This window comes from Chiloscyllium plagiosum, unplaced genomic scaffold (assembly GCF_037043375.1).
Source record: "Chiloscyllium plagiosum isolate Xiang-an unplaced genomic scaffold, Cpla_swu_hap1 HiC_scaffold_27, whole genome shotgun sequence".
Lineage (NCBI taxonomy): Eukaryota > Metazoa > Chordata > Chondrichthyes > Orectolobiformes > Hemiscylliidae > Chiloscyllium > Chiloscyllium plagiosum.
The window spans coordinates 82340965-82366787 of record NW_028270165.1 but is presented as its reverse complement, the minus strand read 5'-3'; the positions used below and the strand labels follow the sequence as shown (position 1 = coordinate 82366787).

The following is a 25823-nucleotide window of genomic DNA, read 5'->3' as shown; positions in this document are numbered from 1 at the left end:
TCTTTGTATTGTGGGAGCAAAAGCGGAACACCCGGAGGAAACCCATGCAGACACGGGAGAATCAAACACTAGATTCAAACCCGAATCCATGGCTCTATGAGGCAGCTGTGCTAACCACTGAGCCACCATGTCGCCCCGAGCCACTTTAGAGTTGCACTTGGGGGTGTGAGGCAGTGTGCAGTCCAGACATTTTTTTAAAAGCCCATCAACTTTCCCACTGCACCCATTGTCAGAGTGGGGCACAAGGTTTAATCCACAGTAGCGTCACTTGCAGTATCCGATTGTTGGGAGCACTGGTGCCCCCGCTGGTGTCTTCGCAAGTTCCTGGAAAATGTGAACCTCTTGCCACACTCAGGGCAGCTGAATGGCCTCTCTCCTCTATGGACCCGCTGGTGGGTCAGCAGAGCAGAAGAATTGCTGAAGCCCTTCCTGCACTCAGGACAGTAGAACGGCCACTCTCCCATGTGGACCCGCTGGTGAGTCAGAAGGTGGGAGGAGTGGTTAAAGCGTTTCTCGCACTCTGGGCAGGAGAACGGCTTCTCCCCTGTGTGGACCCGCTGATGCCTCAGCAGGTGGGAGGAATTGCTGAAAGCCTTCCCGCCCTCGCGACAGCTGAAGGGCCTTTCCCCCGTGTGGAACTGCTGGTGGGCCACGAAGTTGGAGGAGACCGCAAAGCCCTTCCCGCACACTGAGCAGGAGAATGGCTTCTCCCCGGTATGGACCCGCCGGTGGGTCAGCAGTTGGGAGGGCTGGGGAAGATTCTTCCCACACTCAGGGCAGGCAAATGGCCTCTCCCCAGTGTGGACCCGCTGGTGTGTCAGCAGGGAGGAGGAACTGCTGAAGCCCTTCCCACATTCAGGGCAGGGGAACGGCTTCTTGCCTGTGTGGACCCACTGGTGCCTCAGCAGGGCAGAGGAATCGCTAAAGGCCTTCCCGCACTCGGGGCAACTGAATGGCCTCTCCCCTGTGTGGACCCGCTGGTGCTTCAGCAGGTCAGAGGATTTGCTGAAGGCCTTCCCACAATCAGAGCAGGGGAATGGGCTCTCCCCGGTGTGGACAAGCTGGTGCGGCAGCAAGTGGGAGGAGTGGGTGAAGCTGTTCCCGCACTCGGGGCAGGTGAATGGTCTCTCCCCAGTATGGACTCGGCGGTGGTCCAGCAGGTGGGAAGAGCGGATAAATCCCTTCCCACACTCTGGGCAGGAGAACGGCCTCTCCCTGGTGTGACTGCGCTGATGAATTTCCAGGGCAGATGGGACACTGAAGCCTTTCCCGCAGTCACCACACTTCCACGGTTTCTCCATGGGGCGAGATTCCTCTGGTTTCTCCATGGCCAAAGCTTCAGCTGCACACAAACGCATGTACAAACCCTCCCTGCCGTGAATTCCTCTTTCCAGGCTGTATAATTGTGACAGGCTGCACATTCAATGCGCTGCCACAGTAGCGTCTCTCATCCAGCTCCACTGATGCTGAAAGCGTACTGAAACAGAAACCAAAGAATTTTGCTCCTTCTCGCAGAATCATAGTCAAAAATCGTTACAGTCCCAATGGATTGATCGACTGTCTGTCATTGACATGAAAATGACGACTGCAGATGCTGGAGAGTCAGTCAAAATGTGTGGTGCTGGAAATACACAGTAGGTCAGGCAGCATCCAGGGAGCAGGAGAGTTGCTGTTTCGGGCATAAGCCCTTCAACTACTGAATTTGAAACTTCAGTCTTCAAATCTTCAAATGCACTGGAAAAAACAGATTATGAAAGTTATCACTGTCAGTCAGGGTAGAAATTCAGAACAAGCAATTCTCCTTTATGTGGAACATTCTTTTCTTTTGTAATTCCATGAAATTGAAAGCACCATTACCCTACTCTAATTGCTCTACATTTACACCTGATTAATGCATCTAACCTACACGTCCTGGACATTATGGACAATTTAACATGGCTAATTCACCCAAACCTGCACATCTTTGGATAGTGGGAAGAAACAGGTGCACTGGAAGAAATCCGCAGCAAACACCAGACGGAGAATGTGCAATATCCACACAGACAACGGCCCCGAGGCTGGAATTGTATCTGGCTCTCTGGTGCCGTGAGGCAGCATCACTAACCACAGACACCGTACCTTCCTTTTCCAGTCCTGCCACCAAGTCACTCAGCTTGAGCTCAAGCAAAGCACTTCGTTTAATTTTCACTTCACACACACTGAACTTTCGGCCCGTCCCCACTTCCCCTACAGGAAATGCAAACAGCTGGTGGGTTGCCACATCGAATCCCTACAGTGCGGAATGAGGCCATTTGGCCCAACAAATCTCCATTTACCTCTGACTAATATACCTAATCCACACATCCCTGAACTCTATGGGGCAATTTAGCATAGCCAATTCATCCTAACCTGTACATCTTTGGACTGTGGGAGGAAACCGGAGCATCTCGATGAAACCCACACAGCTACGGGGGGGGGGGGGGGGGGGGTGGGGGGGACAATATTCAAACTCCACACAGACAGACAGTCACCTGAAGCTGGAGTCAAATCCTTGTCCCTGGTGCTGTGAGGCAGCAGTGTAACCATTGAGCCACGTGCTGAAAGAGATGCAATGTGGAACTTTATTGACTGTACCACACAGTGGATTGTTGAGTAAGATTGAGTCTCAAAGGATCTGGAAAGAGGTAGCTAACATTTAGGAGCGCATTGCTACAGATGCTGGAATCCGTCCTGAAAACAACAAATGCTGTAGATCACAGCTGGTCAGACAGTGTCCACATAGAGAGAAAGCTAACATTTCAGGGCTTCTTTGAGATTTATAAAATCTTGCTGGATACAGAGAAGATGAATGCCAGGAGTCATTTCCCTGGAATGGGGGATTTCAAGATGAGCGGACATATTTTTAAGGTGAGAACAGAAAGATTTAAAAACAAAATAAGGGGCAACATTTTTACACAGAGTGCTTCACGTGTGGAATGAATTTCCAGAGAAAGTGATGGATGCGCTTATAGTCCCAACATTTAAATGACATTTGGATAAGTACATGAATAAGAAATGTTCAGAGGGATATTGGGCCAAGCACATGTAGGTGGGACTAGTTTAGTTTGGGATTATAGTCAACATGGACTGGTTGGACTGAAGGATCTGTTTCCGTGCTGCGTGACTCTGACTGGATACAGTGGATGTGGGGAAGATGTTTCCACCAGTAGGAGAAACGAGGACCAGAGGATACAGGCTCAGGGTGAAGGAATGCCTTCAGAACTGAGATGAGGAGGAAATTCTGCAGCCAGAGGATGGTGAATCTGTGGATCTCATTGCTGCAGAGCGCTGTGGAGGCCAAGTCATTGAGGGCATTTAAGACAGGGATAGATAGGTCTTTGATAAGTAAGGGGATCAAGGGTTACGAGGAGAAGGCAACAGAATGGGGTTAAGAAACATATCGGCCATGATCGACTGGTGGAGCAGACTCAATGGGCCAAATGGCCTCATTCTGCTCCTGTATATTGTCGTCTTAAAACTGGGCAGATTACTGAAGTGGTTTTCATGAACAATTTCAGAGTCCTGAATTAAAGCCGTAGAGGTGTACAGCACAGAAACAGACCTTTTAGTCCAACTCATTCATGCCGACCAGTTATCCCAACCTAATCTCGTCCCATTTGCCAGGACTTGGCCACTATCGCTCTAAACCTTTCCTATTCATATACCCATACAGATGCCTTTTAAATGCCGTAATTGTACCATCCTCCATCACTTCCTCTGACATTCGTTCCATACATGCACCACCCTCTGCATGAAACACTTGTCCCTGAGGTCCCTTTTAAAATCTTTCCCCTCTCACTCTAAACCTATGCCCTCTAGTTCTGGACTCCACAACCCAGGGAAAAGACCTTGTCTGTTTATAAAATCATGAGGATTATGGATAGAATAAACGTGTCGAAGGTCACCCCCACCCACCCCCACAAAAGCTTCTGACGCTCCAGGAAAACAGCCCGAGTCTATTCTGCCTCTCCAGATAGCTAAAATCCTCCAAACCTGGCAACATTCTTGTAAATCTTTTCTGAACCCTTTCAAGTTTCACAGCATCCTCCTGTTAGGAAGGAGACCAGAATTGCACACAATATTCCGAAAAGGCCTAACCAGTGTCCTATACAGCTGCAACGTGACCTCTCAACTTTCCTACCCAATGTTCTGACCGATAAAGGAAGGCATACCAAATGCCTTCCTCACTGTTCTATCTACCTGCGACTCTACTGTCAAGAAGCTATGAATCTGCACTCCAAGGTTTCTTTGATCAGCAACACTCCCTCGGACCTTTCCTGATTTGCTTTTCCAAATGTAGTACCTCACATTTATCTAAATTAAACTCCATCTGCCATTCCTTAGCCCATTGGCCCATCGGATCAAGATCCCATTGTCATCTGAGGTAACCTTATTTGCTGTCCACTACATCTCCAATTTTGGTGTCATCTGAAAACTTACTAACTATACCTCTTATGCTCACATCCAAATCATTCATATGAATGATGAAAAGTAGTGGGACCAGCACCAATCCATGTGGCACAACACTGGTCACAGGCCTCCAGGCTGAAAATCAACCCTTCACCACCACTCTCCGTCTACTACCTTCAAGCCAGATAGCTAATTCTCCCTGTATTTCTCGAGATCTAACCTTGCTAACCAGTCTCTTATGAGGAACCTTGTTGAATGCCTTTCTGAAGTCCATGGAGATCATGTCGACTGCTCTGCTCTCGTCAATCCCTTGTTGCTTCTTCAAAAAATTCGATAAAGTTCGTGAGGCATGATTTCTCACGCACAAAGCCCTGCTGACTATCCCTAATCAATCCTTGCCTTTCCAAAGACATGTAAATCCTGTCCCTCAGGATTACCTCCAACCACTTGCCCTCCGGCAATGTCAGGCTCACTGGTTGATAGTTCCCTGGCTTTTCCTTGCAATCTTTCTTAAATATTGGTACCACGTTAGACAACCTCCAGTCTTTCATCACCTCACTTGTGACTATCGATGGTACAAATACCTCAGCAAGGGACCCAGCAATCACTTCTCTAGCTTCCCACAGAGTTCTAGGGTACAACTGTTCAGGTTCTGGGGATTTATCCACTTGCATGCATTTCAAGACATCCAGCACCACCTCCTTTGTAGTATGGACATATTTACATTTTTCAAGATATCATCATCTGTTTCCACACATTCTATTTCTTCCATGTCCTTCCCTACAGTAAACACTGATGTAAAATACTTGTTTATTATCTCCCCTAACTCCTGCAGCTCCACACATAGGCCGTCTTGCTGATCTTTGAGGGGCCCTGTTCTCTCCCTAGTTACCCTTTTCTCCTTAATATATTTATAAAAATCCTTTGGATTCTCCTTAACTCTACTTGTCGAAGCTATCTCATGTTCCCTTTTTGCCCTCCTGACTTTACTCTTAAGTATACTCCAACTGCCTTTGTACTGTCAGGATTCACTCGATCTCTCCTGTCTATACTTGTCATATGCTTCCTTCTTTTTCTGAACCAAAAGCTCAATTCCTCCAGTCATTCAGCATTCAGTACACCTACCAACCTCCCCTTTCACCCTGGGTTCTAGATGAGAGTGGTGCTGGAAAAACACAGCAGTTCAGGCAGCATCCGAGGAGCAGGAAAATCGATGTTTTGGGCAAAAGCCCTTCATCTAATCTAGAATCTGGTTTCCAGCATCTGCAGTCTTTGTTTTTACCTAGTTTTTCCCCTTTCACCCTAACAGGAATATACTGTCTCTGGACTCTCAGTTTCTTATTTTTGAAGGCTTCCCATTTTCTAGCCATCCCTTTACCTGCGAACATCTGCTCCCAGTTAGCTTTTGAAACATCTTGCCTAATACCAAGTTAGCCATCCTACAATTTAGATCTGGTCTATACTTTATCTTCACTCTTTTATAGCTCATAGAATTATGGTCACTGGCCCCAAAGTGCTCCTCCACTGACAGCTCAGTCACCTGCCCTGCCTTATTTCCCAAGAGTAGGTCACGGTTTGCACCTTCACTAGTCAGAACATCCACTTACTGAATCAGAAAATTTTCTTGTACACATTTAAATTCCTCCTTAACTCTACTTGTCGAAGCTATCTCATGTTCCCTTTTTGCCCTCCTGAGTTTACTCTTAAGTATACTCCAACTGCCTTTGTACTGCCTTTAAACACTATGGCAGTCCCAGTCTATGTTTGGAAAGTTAAAATCCCTGACCATAACCACCCTATTATTATTAAAGATAACTGAAATCTCCTTATAAGTTTTTTCTCAATTTCCCTCTGACTATTAGGGAGTCTGTAATAAAATCCCAATAAGGTGATCATCCCTTTTCTTATTTCTCAGTTCCACCCAAATAAGCTTCCTGCATGTATTCCCAGGAATATCCTCCTTAAGCACAGTAATATATCCCTTATCAAAAAAGCCACTCTCCCTCCTCTCCTGCCCCTCTTTCTATCCTTCCAATACCATGTGTGTTCTTGAACATTAAGCTGCCAGTGCTGTCCATGTTTCTGTAACTGCCATGATATCTCAGTCCCAAGTTCCTAACCATCATCTGCCTTCCCTGTTCGGCCTCTTGCAATTGAAATAAATGCAGTTTAATTTACCAGTCCTACCTTGTTCTCTGCTTTGTTACTTCCTGCTCTGATTGGTTAACTCATTCCCTTTCCCAACTGGACCAGTCACAGACTGATCTCTTTCCTCACTATTTCTCTGGGTCCCAGCAATCCCTGCCCCCCCACCCACCCCTACCTTACTAGTTTAAATCCTCCTGAGCAGCTCTCGCAAATCTCCCAGCAATATATTAGTCCCCTTCCAATTCGGGTGCGATCCATCCTTCTTGTCCAGGTCTTTTCTACCCCAGAAGAGATTCCAATATTCACATTTTTGGATCCTTTCTCCCATGCACCAGTTCCTCAGCCACTGATTCATCTGCCCTGTCCACTTATTCTCACCCTCACTAGCAACATTCCCCATTAACTGGTTAAGTCCTGGATTGCTTTCCGAAAATGCAACACCTCACGTTCGTCTAAATTAAACTCCATCTGCCAATCCTCGGTCCATTATTCCATCCGATCGTTTATAATTTGTAGCAAACTCTCTTTCCTCCCTTATTCCCTAAAAGCTGAAAATCTCCATCCCACACACTCTCCTTTCATTCTCATTTTACTGAACGTATTCCCTGCTCTGCCTCATCCTGAAAAGTCTGGTTCATGCTGATTAACAGGCCTACACTCAGGGGGGATTTAATTGAAACATAAGAATGCTGAATGGCTTGGACAGAGTGCATGTTGGGGGAGATGTTTCCAGTGGTAGGAGAGATGGGGACTCGAGGGCACAGCTTTCGAGTAAACGGAAGATCTTTTCGAACAGAGATAAGGAGAAACTTCTTCAGCCAGACAGTGGCGAATCTATGAAATTTACTGCCACAGAAAGCTGCGGTAGCCAAGTCACTGAGTATATTTAAGACTGAAACAGATGATAGGTTCTTGAGTATCAAGGGGAGAAAGCTGGAGAATGGGGTTGAGAAACTTATCAGCCATGATTGAATGGTGGAGCAGACCCAGTGGGCTGATTGGCCAAATTCCCGCTCCTGTGTCTTATGGTCTCTTGCTGTTCTGGACACAGTGAGAGAAACTTGGGAGCAGGAGTAGGCCATTTGGTCTTTCAAGCCTGCACCAGCATTCAACAGATCATGACTGGATATTAATCTACCTACATCTAGGTGGATACACTGGGATTTTTTTTCACTGGAGCACAGAGGTGACCTCACAGAGGATTATAAAATCACGAAGGATAGCGATGTCCTTTCGCTCAGATGTGAGCATCAAGATTAGGGAGCACATTTTTAAGGCGAGAGGAGAAAGATTTTAAAAAGACATCAGAAGCACCCTTTTTTAAGAGAGTAGTTTGTGTGTGGAATGAATGTCCAGAGAAAGCCCAGAGGTCAGATCAGTTTTCCTTCATGTGAATCCAAGGAAAGCGATGGGATCAGACGTAGGACCAGGCCGTGCACTCAGAGCATGGGCAGATCAACTGACAGAGGTCTTCTCGCACATCTTCAACCTCTTCCTGCAGCAGGCCATTCTCCCTGCCTGTTTCACGAGGGCCAACATCATCCCTGTGCCTCAGAAGACTCATGCAGCACGTGTCGATGACTACCACCCAGTTGCCCTAACTTTGGTGGTCATGAATTGCTTTGAAAAGCTGGTCATGGCATTAATCAACTCCAGCCTTCCCACTACTCTTGCCCCACTCCAATTTGTCTATTGGCAAATTGGGATCCACGTCAGATGCCATATCATTTGCCCTTCCCTCCTCCCTAGAACATCTTGACACCAAGAACAGGTACGTAAGAATCCTACTTGACTGCAGTTCAGCCTTCAATACTGTTATCCCCTCGAGACTGATTACTAAACTTAGTGATCTCGGACTAAGCCCCACTCTCTGTAACTGGATCCTCAGTTTCCTGACCCACAGGCCACAATCAGTGAAGACTGGGGACAACATTTGATCCTCACTAACACTCAACACTGGAGCCCTCCAGGGGTGCATACTCAGCCCCCAACTGTACTCACTGTATACCCATGACTGCGTCACCAAATACAAGACTAATGCCATTTACAAGTTCACTGGCACCACTATAGTCAGTCAAATCTCAGATGGCAACAAAACAGACTGCAGACGGGAGATGGAAGACCTGGAAAAATGATGCACTGAAAACAAACCAGATCTCAATGCTAGCAAATCCAAGAAACTCGTTATTGACTTTTGGCGGGATGTTACTCATGCCCCCATACACATTAACAGCACAGAGGTGGAATGAGAGGAGGGTGTCAAGCTCCTGGGAGTGGTCATCCACAACAAGCTGTCTTGGATGTATCACTACCTGGTATGGCAACTGTACCATTCAAGATTGGAGACGGTTACAGAGAGTGGTGAACTCAGCCCGGACAATCACAAAGGCCTACCTCCCATCTATAAAATCCATCTACCAGGCCTGCTGTCAAGGGAAGCTGCCAGCATTCTTAAAGATCCATCCCACTCTGGCAATGTTTGTCTACAACCTCTACCATCAAGGAGAAGGTACAGAAGCCTGAACAAACGCACCAGCCAGTTTTGTAACAGTTTCTACCCTACTATTGTTAGAACACTGAATGGACTCTCAAACTCTCAGGATTTGCCTGAACCTTTATTTTTGTTTTTGCCGCTGTTTACCTATTATTTACTATGCGAATTAACTATGTGATCGCAAGACAACGCTTTTCACTGTGCCTCAGTACATGTGACAATAAATAAATTCAATTCAGTTCAAGTGGTGGATGTAGTCCAGTTAAAAGGGTTAAAAAGCATTTGGATCAGCACATGAATAGGAATGGTTCAGAGGGATATGGGCCAAACACTGGTAGGTGCAACTAGTTTAGTTTGAGAACATAGTCAGCATGGACTAGTTGGACAGAACAGTCTGTTTCTGCACTGTCTGACTGTCTAACTGTTCTATACTGGTCTTAAACCCATTTTCTTGCCTCCCCCCATAACCATCCACTTCCTTGTTGTCGAACATTCAAATGAACTCAGCCTTGAATATATTCAATGAACCCCACCCCCAACTGCAGGAAGACATCACCACCTAGGAACTCAATTCCTCTTGCTAATGTACCATTTGCCTTGCTCATTGCTTGCTGATATAGAAGGACGCTGAGGCCTGTTTGTACATCAACACATCATTCCTGATGAAGGGCTCGTGCCTGAAATGTCGAATCTCCTGCTTCTCAGATGCTGCCTGAACCTGCTATGCTTTACCAGCCCTACACTTTTCGACTCTGATCTCCAGCATATGCAGTCCTCACTTTCTTCACATCCCAATATATCACTATTTAAGGAATGCGTCTCCTTTCTGCTTTTTTTTAAAACAGCAAATGCGATAACTTCACATTGTGCTACTACATTTGCCGTATGTTTGCTAACTAAGACACAATCTTGGACCAACTTTTCCAGACTCTCTCCCCTCGCCGGGATTCACTCCTTTTCCTTTCAATTGCTGCAAAACAAAAATTGAACCCCAGAATGAAAACAAATGGAAAAGGGGGTGAGAAAAGAAAGTGCCGTACTCACAGATGTTGGACAGAGGAAGGAAGTTGCAGTCTGGGGTGAAGCTCAATCTTCATTCAGAGAGGAACAACAGCAATAGCAGCTTCAGAAGCTCATGGTCAAACTTCCGTATTCAGACAAAAGCAAGGCTCTGATTGACAAAGGAACCAGGCTCCTTCCGGTCATCCCGAGCTCCCCATTGGTCCATCAAAGAAAGTCGCGTCCGTAATTGCGGACAGCGTTGGGCATGCGCAGTTCTTGTTAACGCCGCTGAACATGCGCAGTACTTACTGACACCGAGGAGTATGCGCAGTGTGGTCTGTGGCGATGCTGGTGTTGCTGACAAGATTTTGTACCCAAATGTCAAATGTCAACAGGAGTTTAAAAAAAAGCTGAAGCCACATTTTTTTTAAATCTGTAGCTCGACATTTTATTGCGTTTGCATTTTGTGTGACTCCTCAACTTTTGAATGTCTTTTCCTCAGGGTAGGGGAGTCCCAAACTAGAGGGACTCCCCTTCCCTGAGGATTGAGAGGGAAAAGATTTAAAGGGACCTCAGGGTCAGAAAAAAACAGTTTGAAAGTTAATTCCCCTCAACAAATGCCCCCTCTTATGCCCTGAACAAGATAGATTGTTCACAGCCTATTAATCATGAGTAGCAATGATGTTGTGAAACTTAGAAGGGTTCAAAAACGATTTACAAATATGTTGCAAAGGTTGGAGAGGTTCAGCTGCAGGGAGAGGCTGAATAGACTGGGGCTGATTTTCATACAGCGTTGGATGCTGAGGGTTTATAAAACCTTATAGAGATTTATAAAATCATGAGGGGCATTGATAGGTTAAATAAACAAGGTCCTTTCGCTCTGGTGGGAGAGTCCAGAACTAGAGGGCATTCATTTTGGGTGAGAGGGGAAAGATATAAAAAGGACCTGAGGGGCACATTTTTCACGCAAAGGGTGGTGCATGTATTGAATTAGCTGCCAGAAGAAGTGGTGGAGGCTGGTACAATTACAAAATTTAAAAGACATTTGGATGGGTATATGGGCCAAGATTAATTTAGGATACCTGGTCAGCATGGACCGACGGGTTTGTACAACTCTATGGTTCTATTTCTGCATAGTCAGAATCAATTTCACAAGACTAGGCATAGGCCGTCCACAAATTACACCCTGTCCTCAACTGTGGACTAACTGGACATATTTGAATGCAAGTTTCAGAAAGATGTCTGCAGCTTTTCTATAAAGTTGAACAGGCTTTCATGATATTTCTGAATATATAATTTTAGCTATTCTCAATTTTAAAGATCAGTCATTTCTCGTGAAGCCGTGTCTACCAGGTATAGTCATCAACATCCATTCTCTTTCTCTCTTCCTAGAAGGGTTTGATACAGCGATCGAAGAGGGTTTGAGGCATCTGCAAGGAGAGGGAGTGGGTGGAAGAGAAGGAGAGAGAATGGACGGATGGGCAGAGTGTCAGGGGGTGAGAGAGATAATTGACAGGGGGACAGAGGGTGGGAGGATGAGAACACTGTGGGGAACAGAGGGTGATGGGAATGGAGAAGATTGTGGGTACCGATGGTTAGGGAAAGAGAAAGACTGGTGGGCAGAAGTGGGGAGGAAGAGAATGCAGGGCAGAGGGTGGGGGTTGAGAGAGAATGGACGGGGACAGTGGGTGGGGAGAGATTGGACAGGGGGGCAGAGGGTGGGGGTGAGAGACTGCCCAAATCCCACCTTCCCCAGAACTGCTGTTGATATCTCACGAACTGGAACCCACTCCTCCCACAGCAGACTTGTGTCAATCATTTCTCAATATATACGTGGCAAAAGCAGTAGAATCATAATTCTGACAGGCCATTCGGCCCATCGAATTCACACTGACATTCCAAATAGCATCCCATCCAGACCCATCTCCTGACCCTACAGCCCTGCAGTTCCTCATGGCTAACCCACTCTAATCTGCACACTTCAGCATGGCCAATCCACCTTAAACTGCAGATCTTTGGACTGTGGGAGAAAACCAGAGCACTCGCAGGTAACCTACACAGACACAAGGAGGAGGACGTGCCAAGGTCCACACAGACAGTTGCCCAAGGATGGAATCAAACATGGACCCCTGGCACTGTGAGGCTGTGGTACTAACCACTGAGCCACTGTGCCGTCCAGAGTTAGCTTCTAACTTTTCACGTAAACTCAGCAGAGGCTCTCTCCTGACATTTGTGGACCACACCTGCTGTAACCTCCCTTTCCCACATCTTCAGCCCTGAACACATTGGTTCCCGAATCCTGGCACCAGATAGACACCGATGTCATCTGGCCTCCTGCTTACAATTGCGGAGACCGGAGACAATCCGTCACTATTCTGTCTCTTACCACCACCTCCCCAATGTTGTTGGTATTCCCAGCACCCAGCCAGTTCGCTCCTCCACTCCCTTGCAGCCCTCTCTCAGATTCCCTTTACCTGCCTGATCCACGCTCACACCTCCTGACCCTGTCCACTGACTCAATCAGAAGGGTCTGTCCAGAGAGGAATGACTAACTCCTGGAATAAAATGTCTGGTTATCTTTTACATCAAAGGTCTGCAGCCTGGCTTTCAGCTCCATCTCTCTGAGCTGAATGTCCACCAGCATGTGTTTGCCCTGGATCACAGCATCCAGAGCCTCCCACCTTCTGCAAATCAGAAGACAAGTCCCACCCTACACTCTCCAATGTGTGTTGTGTAACTGCTTAATCATTTCTGGTGGCCGAGCAGAGGCTAAGTTCAACTTGGATTCCAAACTTGGGTATCAATAGCCATGAGGATGGCTTCAAATGGACCTTGGGTTGATGTCACACTACATGTGACTCCACTACACTATACAGTCTCTCTCTCTCTCTCACACATACACAGACACACACACTCTCATACACACACACACGCATGTAAGTCAATAGGGTGAATTTGCGGAATTATATTTCCAAATACATTGTATTTTGCTCAAAAAGTTCACAATCTGCAGGCAGTCAATGCATGTAATAATTTTATAAATTCCTACTTTGGAAATAGAACCAGTCTGACTCAAGATTGGGATACTGACAGACTTGAACCTCACACCTTCCATGCATTGTCTAAGCTGTCACTTCTTTTTATAAAATAGAGTCATAGAGTCAAAGAGATGTACAGCATGGAAACAGACCCTTCGGTCCAATCCGTCTACACCGACCAGACATCCCAACCCAATCTAATCCCACCTGCCAGCACCCAGCCCATATCCCTCCAAACCCTTCCTATTCATATACCCATCCAAATGCCTCTTAAATGTTACAATTGTACCAGCCTCCACGACATCCTCTGGCAGCTCATTCCATACACGTACCACCCTCTGCGTGAAAAACTTGCCCCTTAGGTCTCTTTTATATCTTTCCCCTCTCACCAAAAGGAATGCCGTCTAGTTCTAGACTCCCCGATCCCAGGGAAAATACTTTGTCTATTTATCGTATCCATGCCCCTCATAATTTTGTAAACCTCTATAAGGTCATCCCTCAGCCTCCGACGCTCCAAGGAAAACAGCCCCAGCCTGTTCAGCCTCTCCCTTTCACTCAAATCCTCCAGCCCTGGCAACATCCTTGTAAATCTTTTCTGAACCCTTTCAAGTTTCGCAACATCTTATGGGTGGCGCAGTGGTTAGCACTGCTGCCTCACAGCGCCAGAGACCTGGGTTCAATTCCTGCCTCCGGCGACTGACTGTGTGGAGTTTGCACATTCTCCCCGTGTCTGCGTGGGTTTCCTCCGGGTGCTCCGGTTTCCTCCCACAGTCAGAAAGATGTGCAGGTCAGGTGAATTGGTCATGCTAAATTGCCCCTAGTGTTAGGTAAGGGGTAAATGTAGGGGTATGGGTGGGTTGTGCTTCAGCGGGTCGGTGTGGATTTGTTGGGCCGAAGGGCCTGTTTCCACACTGTAATGTAATCTGTAATCTTTCCGATAGGAAGGAGACCACAATTGCATGCAATATTCCAACAGTGGCCTAACCAATGTTTTGAACAGCTGCAGCATGATCTCCCAATTCCTGTACTCAATGCTCTGACCAATAAAGGAAAGCATACCAAATGCCTTCTTCACTATCCTATCTACCTTAAGTTATCTCGAGCATATGACTTAAAAGAAGTTCTAGGATTTGCATATTAATGAACTGAAACCTGCAACCCATTCTAAAAGATGAAAGACTTAACAGCAATCTTGGTTTGTTCAATATATCATTTCAGTTGCATGACACTGATCTTTTGCTATAAATTCTGTGTCTTATGATCCTGCTCCACAGCTACCTGATGAAGGAGCAGCGCGCCGAAAGCTAGTGCTCCCAAATAAATCTGTTGGACAATATCCTGGTGTTATGTGATTTTTAACGTTGTTTCTCATGAACACAGCCACAACACTTCCTGCTGCTGCCAGTAAACATTACAATGCTGATGAAACGATGCAGTACCTGCAGAGATGAAAATCTTAACAGTTTCTAAGGATACTTGCTACTGATTCACTGCTTCTTCTGATACACGACTTTGTTAACATAGTGCTGGAAGCTGAGTGAACAGCTTTAAAACAGAAACTTGTTGGATTTTAAATCTTTCAATGTCTGAGTCTGAATTTAGGTAACCTTTATTGCGACCCAACTTTGTTACAGCTTCATGATCTCCCCAGCAAAAAAATTACAAAAAGTAGCTTTCCTTTTCTTCAACAGCTGAAGCTCAAAGCACGCACACACACCCCTGACCTCCCCTGCCACCCCAGTTGCTTTATTATTGGTAAGCACTGAGGTGTCCCTTTGTAACTGAATCCTTGATACAGTCTTAACCCGGAGGAAGTAATGCCTCACTCAGCAATTTCAGCCCATATACTGTATCCAAGTAAGTTTCTCCCCACTCATTTTCCGGGGGCAGGGGTGGGGACAGGGGCTTAAAGTCGACCATATTGCTGAGAGTCTGGAGTCATGTGTAGGCCAGACCGGGTAAAGGATGCATCTGGGACGACTGAGTGAATCCTTTCCCACAACAGCAGTTTCCTTCCCTAAAAAAATCATGAGTGAATTAGATGAGGATGTTTTCCCCCTGAAAATGGTTCCACCATTAGATTCTGAACTCCAGATTTCTGACCAAATTCCAATCTGCCATGGCGGGATTCAAACCCGGGGGAGTTCCCAGAGTTGATGTAGTAATCCAGTTGATAATACCACTCGGCCATTGCTTCTTCGATCCCAGTGATGGCACATGAACTCACTAGTGCCTCCGGAAGTTGTCCACCCAACCAAATCCCTTCCTGCACTCAGCAGGAGAATAGCCTCTCCCAGTGTGGACCCACTGGTATGTCTGCAGGGTGGATGAACTCATGAACCTCTTCCTGCAGTGACAGTAGGTGAACGGCCTCTCCCCAGTGCGGACCCAAGGATGTTTCAGCAGGCCAGGAGAATTGACGAATGTATTCCTGTACTTGGAGCAAGTGAATGGCTTCTCCCCGGTGTGAACATGCCAGTGCATCAGCTGGTTGCACAGCCAACTGAATCCCTTCCCACACAGAGAGCAGGAGAATGGCCTCTCCCCTGTGTGAATGCTTCTATGAGTCTCCAGCACTGACGGGGAAGGGAACCCTTTCCCACAGTCCCCACATTTCCACAGTTTCCCCATGGGGAGAGCTTTCCTTGTGTCCCTCTGGGTTTGAAATTACCAACAGAATGGGTACACAGTCTCTCTCCACCGTGAGGGATGAAACTTTGATTCCCCAAACTGAGTAACTGGTTTCAAGCACTTTTCACAGTCAGTGCACTGAATCTCCCTCACTTGGGTGTCTCTGTATTCAAAAAGTGTCCAAAATCTCTCAAGCAGACAAAAGCAAACATTTCTTCTCAATTGGAATGGTTGCTGATATTCAAGTCCCAATGAATCAAGTGGCTCTGTCAGAAGTTGATGTATCATTTGCTTTCAGATTTCTTTCTACATGTCTTCCTGCAAAATTAAATTCACAAAATACGTGATCACAGTCAATACTGTTAAATGAACACAACATAGGTGACAATTCCTGTAGTTTGTCAGATGCCTGATCACATCTTATCCAGGACACAGAAACCTGAAAACCCTCATGCAACCAGATAGCCTTAAGTGTGTATGGAGGAAATCTTCATTTCGGTGACAATAACCTAGAACAAGCTGCCGACAAAGGCACTGGAAATGGAGCTGAATCAAGGACAATGAAAATGAAATGTCAAGGCTACTTGAGAAAAACAAACCAGTAAAGTTGCTGAATGACTTTCTACTGTCCTATTCAAGAAAAAAGATGACAAGAAATACAGAATATAACTTCAGTGCTAGATTAGAATGTGAAAAATAATAGCCACAAGGCTTTTATAACAGCGAATAATATCAGATATACACCATATGAAGCAACATATGTCTATATTTTATATCAACGTGCCAATCCCTTAGATTCTGCTCCGTCCCATGAGTAACTACCATTTTAATTCTGAACATGAGGAAAGAAGCGATCTTTTTCCGCAATGCAAATTGTATTTAAATAAACGTATCAAACTGAGGGGAAAAAATTAGTAGACCGTTAAGAAGGACAGAGAGCATCGATACCTTTGCAGAGTCTGCTCCCTCCCTGGATTCACTTCAGTTGCTACATGTGAATAGTGTTTCCTCCCTCTCTTTCTCCCTCCCAGGATGAGGAATGGAAAGGGCGAAGATATTGCTTTGCTTCCACAATTTCTCCATGATGTGGGAATCCTTGTCTCTCTCCAGCTTTGACAATCGGTTGAAAGACTACTCATGTATGGAACGTGTTCCATCTATTGCTGCTGCGAATGGGGTGTTGCTATTTTAGGCTGTGTACCCGCTTAAAGCTCTTCCCACGGTCAGTTCATTGGAACACTCTCACTCAGGTATGCATACCTCAGTCTCACTGATGTTTGAAACCTTGTGAAGCAGACAGGACAGGAGGGAAATTAAAAAATGCTACTAGATTCAAAGGCCGATGATATTCCCGTGCCAATGAATTGATTGTCTCTATCAGATCTTGTTTTGAGATTTCTGGCTGTAAATCCTCCCTTTCTCGTATACTGTAAAAGGAGATTACAGAAGACATTGCTGTCTACACAGTATAGAAATTCAATACAGACAATTCTGGTTTCTGAGGAACATTCTTTCTTTTCTCCTTCCCTCAAAAATGTGAATCGTAATGCTACAGTCTCCCTCCATTCTTACTCGACTGTGGCTATTATCACCCTCATTTCCGTTCTCCTAAAAATGCTGAAAAATGTTGACTGACAGATCTTGTGGAACCCTAGGTCTGAATATCATACAGAAGTTGAAGCATTTTATCCAGTCAAGGTCCCACAGGATGTTTATAAGCCCTTCGACCAAAATAATCCATTCACCCCATCAAATCTGCTCCACCATTTATTACCATAATGATTAATATTATAATCCAAAAATCCACATTCATGCCTTATTATTGATTCCCCTATTGATTAAAATTCTGCCCAACATCTGCCTTGACTGTACTTAGTGATTGAACTTCAATAGCCCTGTCATTCATTACCCTCTGAGAGAAGATATCCACCTCATCTCCATCATAAATATGCAAACACTTAAGATTAGAGGCTATTCCTTCTGGTCTGAAACTCTCCCACAAATGAACACTACCTTTTTGGCAACTAACCTATCAGACCCACTAAAATTCTGATACTTATTCATTCAGATCTCCTCTCATTCTTCCAAACTCGAACGAATGCTCAGCTAAGCTACTCAACATTTCCTCATTAGCAAACACGTCAATTCCCGGGATTAATTTTGTGAACGCTCTCTCACCAGCTTCCAATATTTCTGTCATCTCCTCTACTTCGAGGGACCAGAGTGCAAAACACGCAAGTTACAGCATAATAAAGAATGCTGAATAATAGACATTTTTCCAGCAGAAAATCGAAAATGTGCAAAAATAGTCAGATGGAAAAGAGTCCAATCATGTAGTGGTAAGGAGCCTGATGGCTTGGGGGAAGAAACTGTTGCCTAATCTGGTCGTGATAGATTGAATTGGGAGGTGGGTGTGAGGATCTAAAGTTGGAATTAAGGCAACAAAATATGTACATTTTTATTTCAACAAAATGGCTTCTCGATTTAAAAGAATACTACAAAATGGCCTGTGAACCATACTGCTGAACAAACTGCTGATTTGCAGAATTAACTTGCAGTTCAAAGATAAGAGGACAATAGAACTTTCATAAGATGAATACTGACACATTATTTGACCATTTGAACTAACCTTGAACTAATACATGGCATGACAATTTATGTAAATTAGATATCCTTCTTAAAGAAAATATCATTGGATTAACTTGCTGTAAATCATGTCACCTTATTATATGTGATTGGTCTTTCTCGTAATTAAGACTACTATTTCTTAAAAAACATGTAAATAATGTATAATTTTTAAGTGTAATTGCGCAACTTCATCACGGAACACAGAAGCTTCAATCTCTGTGTTGCTGGATAGAATTGTGTTAAGATATGTGAATTCAATAAACTAATGAACCTTGCTTTTCGAATAGATCGCATTTGTCGATTCCTTTGACCGATCTCGAACCAAGAGGCCCCTCTTGAGGAGACGCAGATCTTCATTTTGGTGCCCTGGCACGTTTCGGCTCGGACAGATTGTGAACAGCAGTGTACGAGTTAAATGTCCTTCACTATTGAGTGTTGAGGAATTCGGCCTGCCAGACGTGATTATTTAGAGAACGTTTGGTTTCCTGTCAGTCAAGTGGTGTCTGACGTGACCAGTCCAGCCCGAAAGGATCGGTCTCAGCAATGGTTGAGGTAAAAACAATGACTGCAGATGCTGGAAACCAGATTCTGGATCAGTGGTGCTGGAAGAGCACAGCAATTCAGGCAGCATCCGAGGACAGGCAAAATCGACGTTTCGGGCAAAAGCCCTTCATCAGGAATAAAGGCAGAGACCCTGAAGCGTGGAGAGATAAGCTAGAGGAGGGTGGGGGTGGGGAGAGAGTGGCATAGAGTACAATAGGTCAGTGGGGAAGGAGATGAAGGTGATAGGTCAGGGAGGAGAGGGTGGAGTGGATAGGTGGAAAAGGAGCTGGGCAGGTCGGACAAGTCCGGACAGGTCAGGGGATCGAGTTGCTGGAGGTTAGAAGCTAGGATGAAGTGGGGGAAGGGGAAATGAGGAAACTGTTGAAATCCACATTGATGCCCTGGGGTTGAAGTGTTCCGAGGCGGAAGATGAGGCGTTCTTCCTCCAGGCGTCTGGTGGTGAGGGAGCGGCGGTGGAGGAGGCCCAGCACCTCCATATCCTCTTAGCAATGGTTGAGTCTGGGGGACTTGTTAAACTAATTAAGACTACTATTTCTTTAAAAACATGTAAATAATGTATAATTTTTAAGTGTAATTGCGCAACTTCATCACGGAACACAGAAGCTTCAATCTCTGTGTTGCTGTTTAAAAAGGGGAGAGATTAATTGAAGTTGAGGGTGCTTTGGTACTTGCGGACAGTGGTCTTCGAAAATTGCTGAACTCTGAGAGGAGGGTTGAAATCTGAATTCCCAAGCTTTATTAACTTTTGTTTTTTTAAAAAAAATTCTTTCTCCCGAGCTTCGTTGCTTTCAGAAATAAAACAATATCAATCTCCAGAGATTGGTTATTTTCTGGTGTTATCTTTTTAATAGAAAAAAATTCGATCGCTCAAAATTCATTTATTTTCGGTTTGGGTTGTGTTAACTTCGTTACTTTTCGGTTTAAAAAAAACTCCGATTGCCTTAAATTCGTTTATTTTCGGGTTCGCTTAATTTGAAATTCGTTATTTTTCGGGTTTATGTTTCGTGCGAAATTGGGAAAACGACACTGCAGTGGACTAGGTTGTGGCAAAAGTGCTGCTTCACCTGGCAGGTATGTTAGAGCCCTTGGATATTCAGGAGGGAGCAGGTAAATGGGCAGGTGTTACACATTCGGCGGTTGCAGGGGAAAGTGCCTTGGCACTATGGGAGGTGGGTGTGGGGTGTTGCGAGTGAAGGAAGAGTGGAACCGAGGTGGAACCCCTGGCACAACGGGTGCGTGTTGGGACCATAACCCAGCTGAGAAAGCATTCTCTCCTATTCACTCAATGTTGTCTTTAGCAGCTTTCCGGTATAACAGCGCTCTGTTCTGCACCTCGCCTTCTCATCTGCTGCCGAAAAAAGCTTGGACATAAATATTTCCCAGTGATATACTGGCCCAATGTGCACAGTCGCGTTGATACACTCGTGGAGGTCTGCGTGGACTTCTCCTATTCTCTGTATCCTATGTTGAGGAGGGCAATGCTTGTCACTGGCCACTCGGGTGTCAGAGAAAAGTTTCGAAACAAAATGGTTGAATTATCTGCCAGTGGAGAGAGCCCGGTTCCCGAGGACGGGACAAACAGCAGCAGGGAGACTGAATGAGAAGCAGCTGTTCGGGAAACTCTTTGCCGTTTGCAATTCTCAGAGCAATCTCAAATGTATTTCATACTGAGCAAGTCTCAGGTCGCGCAAGCGGTGTGGGGGGGTTGTAGCATTCCGGCCCTCTGGCTCGTTGGTCTAGGCGTATGATTCTCGCTTTGGGTCCTTTACTGTACCGAGTTGCGAGAGGTCCCGGGTTCAAATCCCGGACGAGCCCGCGTTTTTTAACTTGACTTGTGCAAAACTGCCTGATTACTTTTCTCAAAAAACGCCTTCGTGAAACGAGGTTGGGCTGTTTGGAGTATGAATGAGGCAGAAAACAGGGAAGTGAAATGGTTGGAGATAGTGTTCAACAGGTTGACGTGAGTGGTGCTGTGTTTGAGGAATGTCAACAATCAAGGGAGATTGGAAAATTGGAACAGCTCTCCTCGGAGAACCGAACTTTTCCAAGTCATGAGGGACCTAGAAACAGGAAATAATGTTGTGAAAATGCTCCCACACCTGAAAGGATCCTCAACGATTCGGCAGAATTTTAAAGTCACGAGGAAAAGAAGTAAAAGTGACATTAGGAAGAACGTTTACGAACAGGGAGTGGTTAGGGTTAGTTAGTCCCTGTCTGACACTGACAAAGAGGAAGATTCAATGGACACAAAAGGGAATTCGGTGGTCACGTTCAGATGTGCAGATTTAGGCTGAGAAGGCGAGAGAATGAAACGAATAGAGACACACGTTTACTTAAGTGTAGAACCAGCAGAGCGAAGGTGGGCCGCATGGCCTCCGTCTGCGCTGTGACACATGTTGTGATTCAGTGTGAAATCACAGTTCGACCAACAGAATGTGGGAATTTAGAAATAAGTTTATATTTACACAGCCTCCATACGTCCGCGAAACAGCATATTACACGACAGCAGGGGAGGTCTTTGACATCAGGCTCGAACGTGCCTGCCGCGTGCCAGACGAAAACCTGAAGTGTTCTGTGGAAGGGGCGCCGCGTGCGGCAGCAGAGTGGCGCAGCGGGAGCGTGCTGGGCCCATAACCCAGAGGTCGATGGATCGAAACCATCCTCTGCTATTATTCAATGTCGCCTCGAGCTGCTTTCCTTAAGATCGGTGCTCTCTTCTGCAAGCTGCCTTTGCATCGATTTACCAAAATGTCGGATATCGATGCACTCGCCAAATCAGGTGGCATGGTTTTAGAGATCTCAGTGGTATTCTGGTCTTCGCCGGTTTCCTCTTGAACCGAATCGCAAACCCAGTTCTCTGCGATGCCAATCAGCTGGTAAAGTTGAAACACATGCCTTGTGGTTTCGTCCATTCCTTGCAGTAATTCGCCACCCTGGTTCAGACGAGAATGACAAGCATGTCAGAAACCGCATCACGACTCAGACATCGTCCCCTCCTATGAGGACGGATACCACCGATTGTGAATAACCTCAGAGAGAGAGAGAGAGAGAGACAAGTGACAGACAGTCGCCATGGACGCGATGGGCTGAACGGCTTCTGTCTGCGCGAGAATGATGCTACGTGTTTATGCCGTCCCACTGCCTGTCTCTGGGACAGAGAGGCTGAGGGGGCAAAACTGGTTCATTTTTAACCGTCCCTTCCGTGTTGGACTGCCTGCAGTCCCTCAGCTCAGGGCCGTGGGGATGACTCTCAGTGAGTGAAGGTTTCACTCGGATTCTCTTCATCTGGGACACTTGGGGCTCAGATGTTAACTGCTGCGCGGTCGCAGCAAAGAAAGCAATGACCACTTTGCAATAGACTTTCCGTAAGATTGCTGCGTGAAGACGATTTCTGAACACCAAGAAGGCTGCACAACAATGTGAATTTACCTGAGCGAAGAGTCCTCGGTGTCCATTTCTTTCTGTCCTGCCAGCACAGCATCTTTCTATCTCTCCGATAACAGACCCTTGGAGAAAGTTCACAATCAAAGTTGTTCATGTTCCCCGCATTAATGTAACTGACACCTCTCACCCCAAGGGTTTCAGAGAGAGAGAGAGAGAGAGAGAGAGAGCAGAAGAGCGAATGGACTCTACCCGCACCCCACCCTACACCCCGTCCCACCCCGCAGAACAACGTGCAAGTAGAAATGAAATGGTTTAATTATCCACCAGTGGAGGTAGTCCAGTTCCTGGGGATGAGACAAATATCAGCGCCCCGGGGACAGAATGACAAGCAGATGTTCTGGAAACGCTTTGCTGCTTGCAATTGTTAGAGCAATGTGGAATGTACTTCACACTGAGCAAGTTTCAGCTGGCTCAGAGTCTCCGATGTACATTGCTGTGTTTGCCGCCAGCTCAGAGAGAGAACAATACGAAGGACGTAGGAGTGAATAACGATCCGCGTGAGAGGGTGAATAACTTAATGGAGACTGTTAGCGGCTAACAATACGTAGTGTGTCATAGCAGACGAGGTGATAACAAGGAGTCGTTTGTGTGGTAGGGGTCAAGGACATGGGGGAGTTCAGGCCCTAAAGTTATGGAACTCGATATTGAAGACCGGAGGGCTGTAAGGTCTCCAAGTGGAAAATGAGGTGTTGTTCTTTCATCTGGAGCGAGAACACTGCTGCAAGCCTGAGACAGAGATGTTGGCCAGGGCACAGGGTGATGTGTTAAAGTGGCAGGCAACCGCAAGGTCAGGGCCTTTTTTTCCGCGGGAAGAACCGGGATGTTCTGCGAAGCAGTCACCCAGTTTATGCTTCATTCTACATTGGGGAAATGAGACTGTGAGCAGCGAATGCAGTGGACTAGGTTGTGGCAAAAGTGCTGCTTCACCTGGCAGGTATGTTAGAGCCCTTGGATATTCAGGAGGGAGCAGGTAAATGGGCAGGTGTTACACATTCGGCGGTTGCAGGGGCAAGTGCCTTGGCACTATGGGAGGTGGGTGTGGGGTGTTGCGAGTGAAGGAAGAGTGGAACCGAGGTGGAACCCCTGGCACAACAGGTGCGTGTTGGGAACATAACCCAGCTGAGAAAGCATTCTCTCCTATTCACTCAATGTCGTCTTTAGCAGCTTTCCGGTATAACAGCGCTCTGTTCTGCACCTCGCCTTCTCATCTGCTGCCGAAAAAAGCTTGGACATAAATATTTCCCAGTGATATACTGGCCCAATGTGCACAGTCGCGTTGATATACTCGTGGAGGTCTGCGTGGACTTCTCCTGTTCTCTGTATCCTATGTTGAGGAGGGCAATGCTTGTCACTGGCCACTCGGGTGTCAGAGAAAAGTTTCGAAACAAAATGGTTGAATTATCTGCCAGTGGAGAGACCACGGTTCCCGGGGACGGGACAAACAGCAGCAGGGAGACTGAATGAGAAGCAGCTGTTCGGGAAACTCTTTGCCGTTTGCAATTCTCAGAGCAATCTCAAATGTATTTCATACTGAGCAAGTCTCAGGTCGCGCAAGCGGTGTGGGGGGTTAGTAGCATTCCGGCCCTCTGGCTCGTTGGTCTAGGCGTATGATTCTCGCTTTGGGTCCTTTACTGTACCGAGTTGCGAGAGGTCCCGGGTTCAAATCCCTGAAGTTGGCATGTTCTCTCCCCCTTGTGTCTGTGTTGGTTACCTCTGTGTGTTCTGGCTTCCTCCCACAGTCCAAAGATCTGCAACCAGTTCTTCATCCAGTCACCCCCTCTGGACAAGCCCTTCGCATACATAGGATCTGTTCAGGTGAGGAGGAACACTACGCAATGTTCTTCACAGCTTGCAGCACATTATTGATGAGGATGAGCACCTCACCAAGACCTTCCCCACGCCTCCACTTACCCCCTTCAAACAACCGCCAAACTTTAAACAGATAATTGTTCGCAGTAAACTGCCTGGCCTTCAGGACAACATGATACAACTCTGTCACGGCAGATAATGAAAGACGTATCAGAATGTTGACACGATTACCACCATTACACGTGGGGACACCACCCACCATGAGTGCAGCAGGTACTCATGTGACTCAGCCAACATTGTTTATCTCATATGCTGCAGGCAATGATGCCCTGAGTCTTGGTATATTGGTGAGACCGAGCAGAGGCTACAGCAACAGATGAATGGACACTGCACAACAATCACCAGCCAGGAGTGTTTCCTCCCAGTCAGGGAACAGTACAGCGGTCTGGGACATTCAGCCTTGGACCTTCGGGTGACTATCCTTCAAAGTTGACTTCAGGATGGGCAACAACGGAAAGTGGCTGGGCAGAGGCTGATAGCCAAGTTCAATACCCTTTGAGACGGCCTCAACCGGGACCTTGGGTTCATGTCACTCTACACTATACATTCTCTCTCTCTCTCTCATACACACGCGCGCGCATGTATTCACACACACCCTCTCGCAGACTTATACTCCATTATACACTCTCTCTCTCACACACACACACACACACCCACACCCTCTCAGACTTATTCCCCATTACACTCTCTCACACACACATGATCACTTGGTTTCTCCTGCACACACACACACATACATAAAAGTTTGTGGGTTGAATTTGTACTTGCAGAATCGCATTTTATTTTGCTCAAAAACTCATACACGTAAGATTCTGTAATACAACGATAGAAATAGAATCCGTCTGACCTAACATTGGGACACAGACAGACTTTAACTTAACACCTTCAATGTATCATCTGATTGAGATGACACCTATTGTTAAAAGCTAGCTTGACAACGTAACTTTTGAAAAGTTTTAGGATTTACATGTGAAGGAACCGAAACTAACATGGTCATTCTAAAAAATGGTTGAGGTAAGCTAAAGTTGTTTAATATTCCATCCCATGTCACTGCAATCCTGGTGCGATAAAGTCTGTGTGTTATGATTCTGCTCCACAACCAACGATGAAGGAGCAGCGCTTCGAAAACTAGTGATTCCAAATAAACCTGTCGGGCTATAACCTGGCATTGTGTGATTTTTAACTTTGAAAATCTGCAGTAATGCCAACATCTCCATACTGCGCATGCTACTCGGTGTCAGCACGCACTGCGCATGTTCCACGGTGTCAGCAAACTATTACGCATGCTCACGCAACAAGCGGAAACACTCCGTGACCTTGTTTTGATGGACCAATGAGAAGCTCTGGAGGACCGGATGTAGACCGGTCCTCCTGCCAATCACAGCAAACCCATCGTCTGGATGCGGAAGTTGGACCATGTGCTTCTGAGCTGGTTGTTGCTGCTCCTCCCTCTCTGAATGAAGATTGAGCTTCACCCCAGACTGCAACTTCCTTCCTCTCTCCAACATCTGTGAGTTCAACACACTCTTTTCTCAACCCCTTTTCCATTCCGGGGTTGAGCTGTTGACTTGCAGGAA

The 25823-nt window shown here is 46.1% G+C and overlaps 1 protein-coding gene across 1 annotated transcript in view; it reads right to left on the bottom strand.

Annotated features, from left to right (window-relative positions):
* Positions 1–248: 248 nt before the first annotated feature.
* LOC148144719 (uncharacterized) overlaps positions 249–25823 on the bottom strand; it is a 73448-nt gene continuing 47873 nt past the window's right edge. Inside the window, exon 3 of the mRNA XM_087975735.1 lies at positions 249–1217. Coding sequence (XP_087831861.1) covers positions 249–1217 — 969 coding nt within the window. The remainder of the gene's footprint in view (positions 1218–25823) is intronic.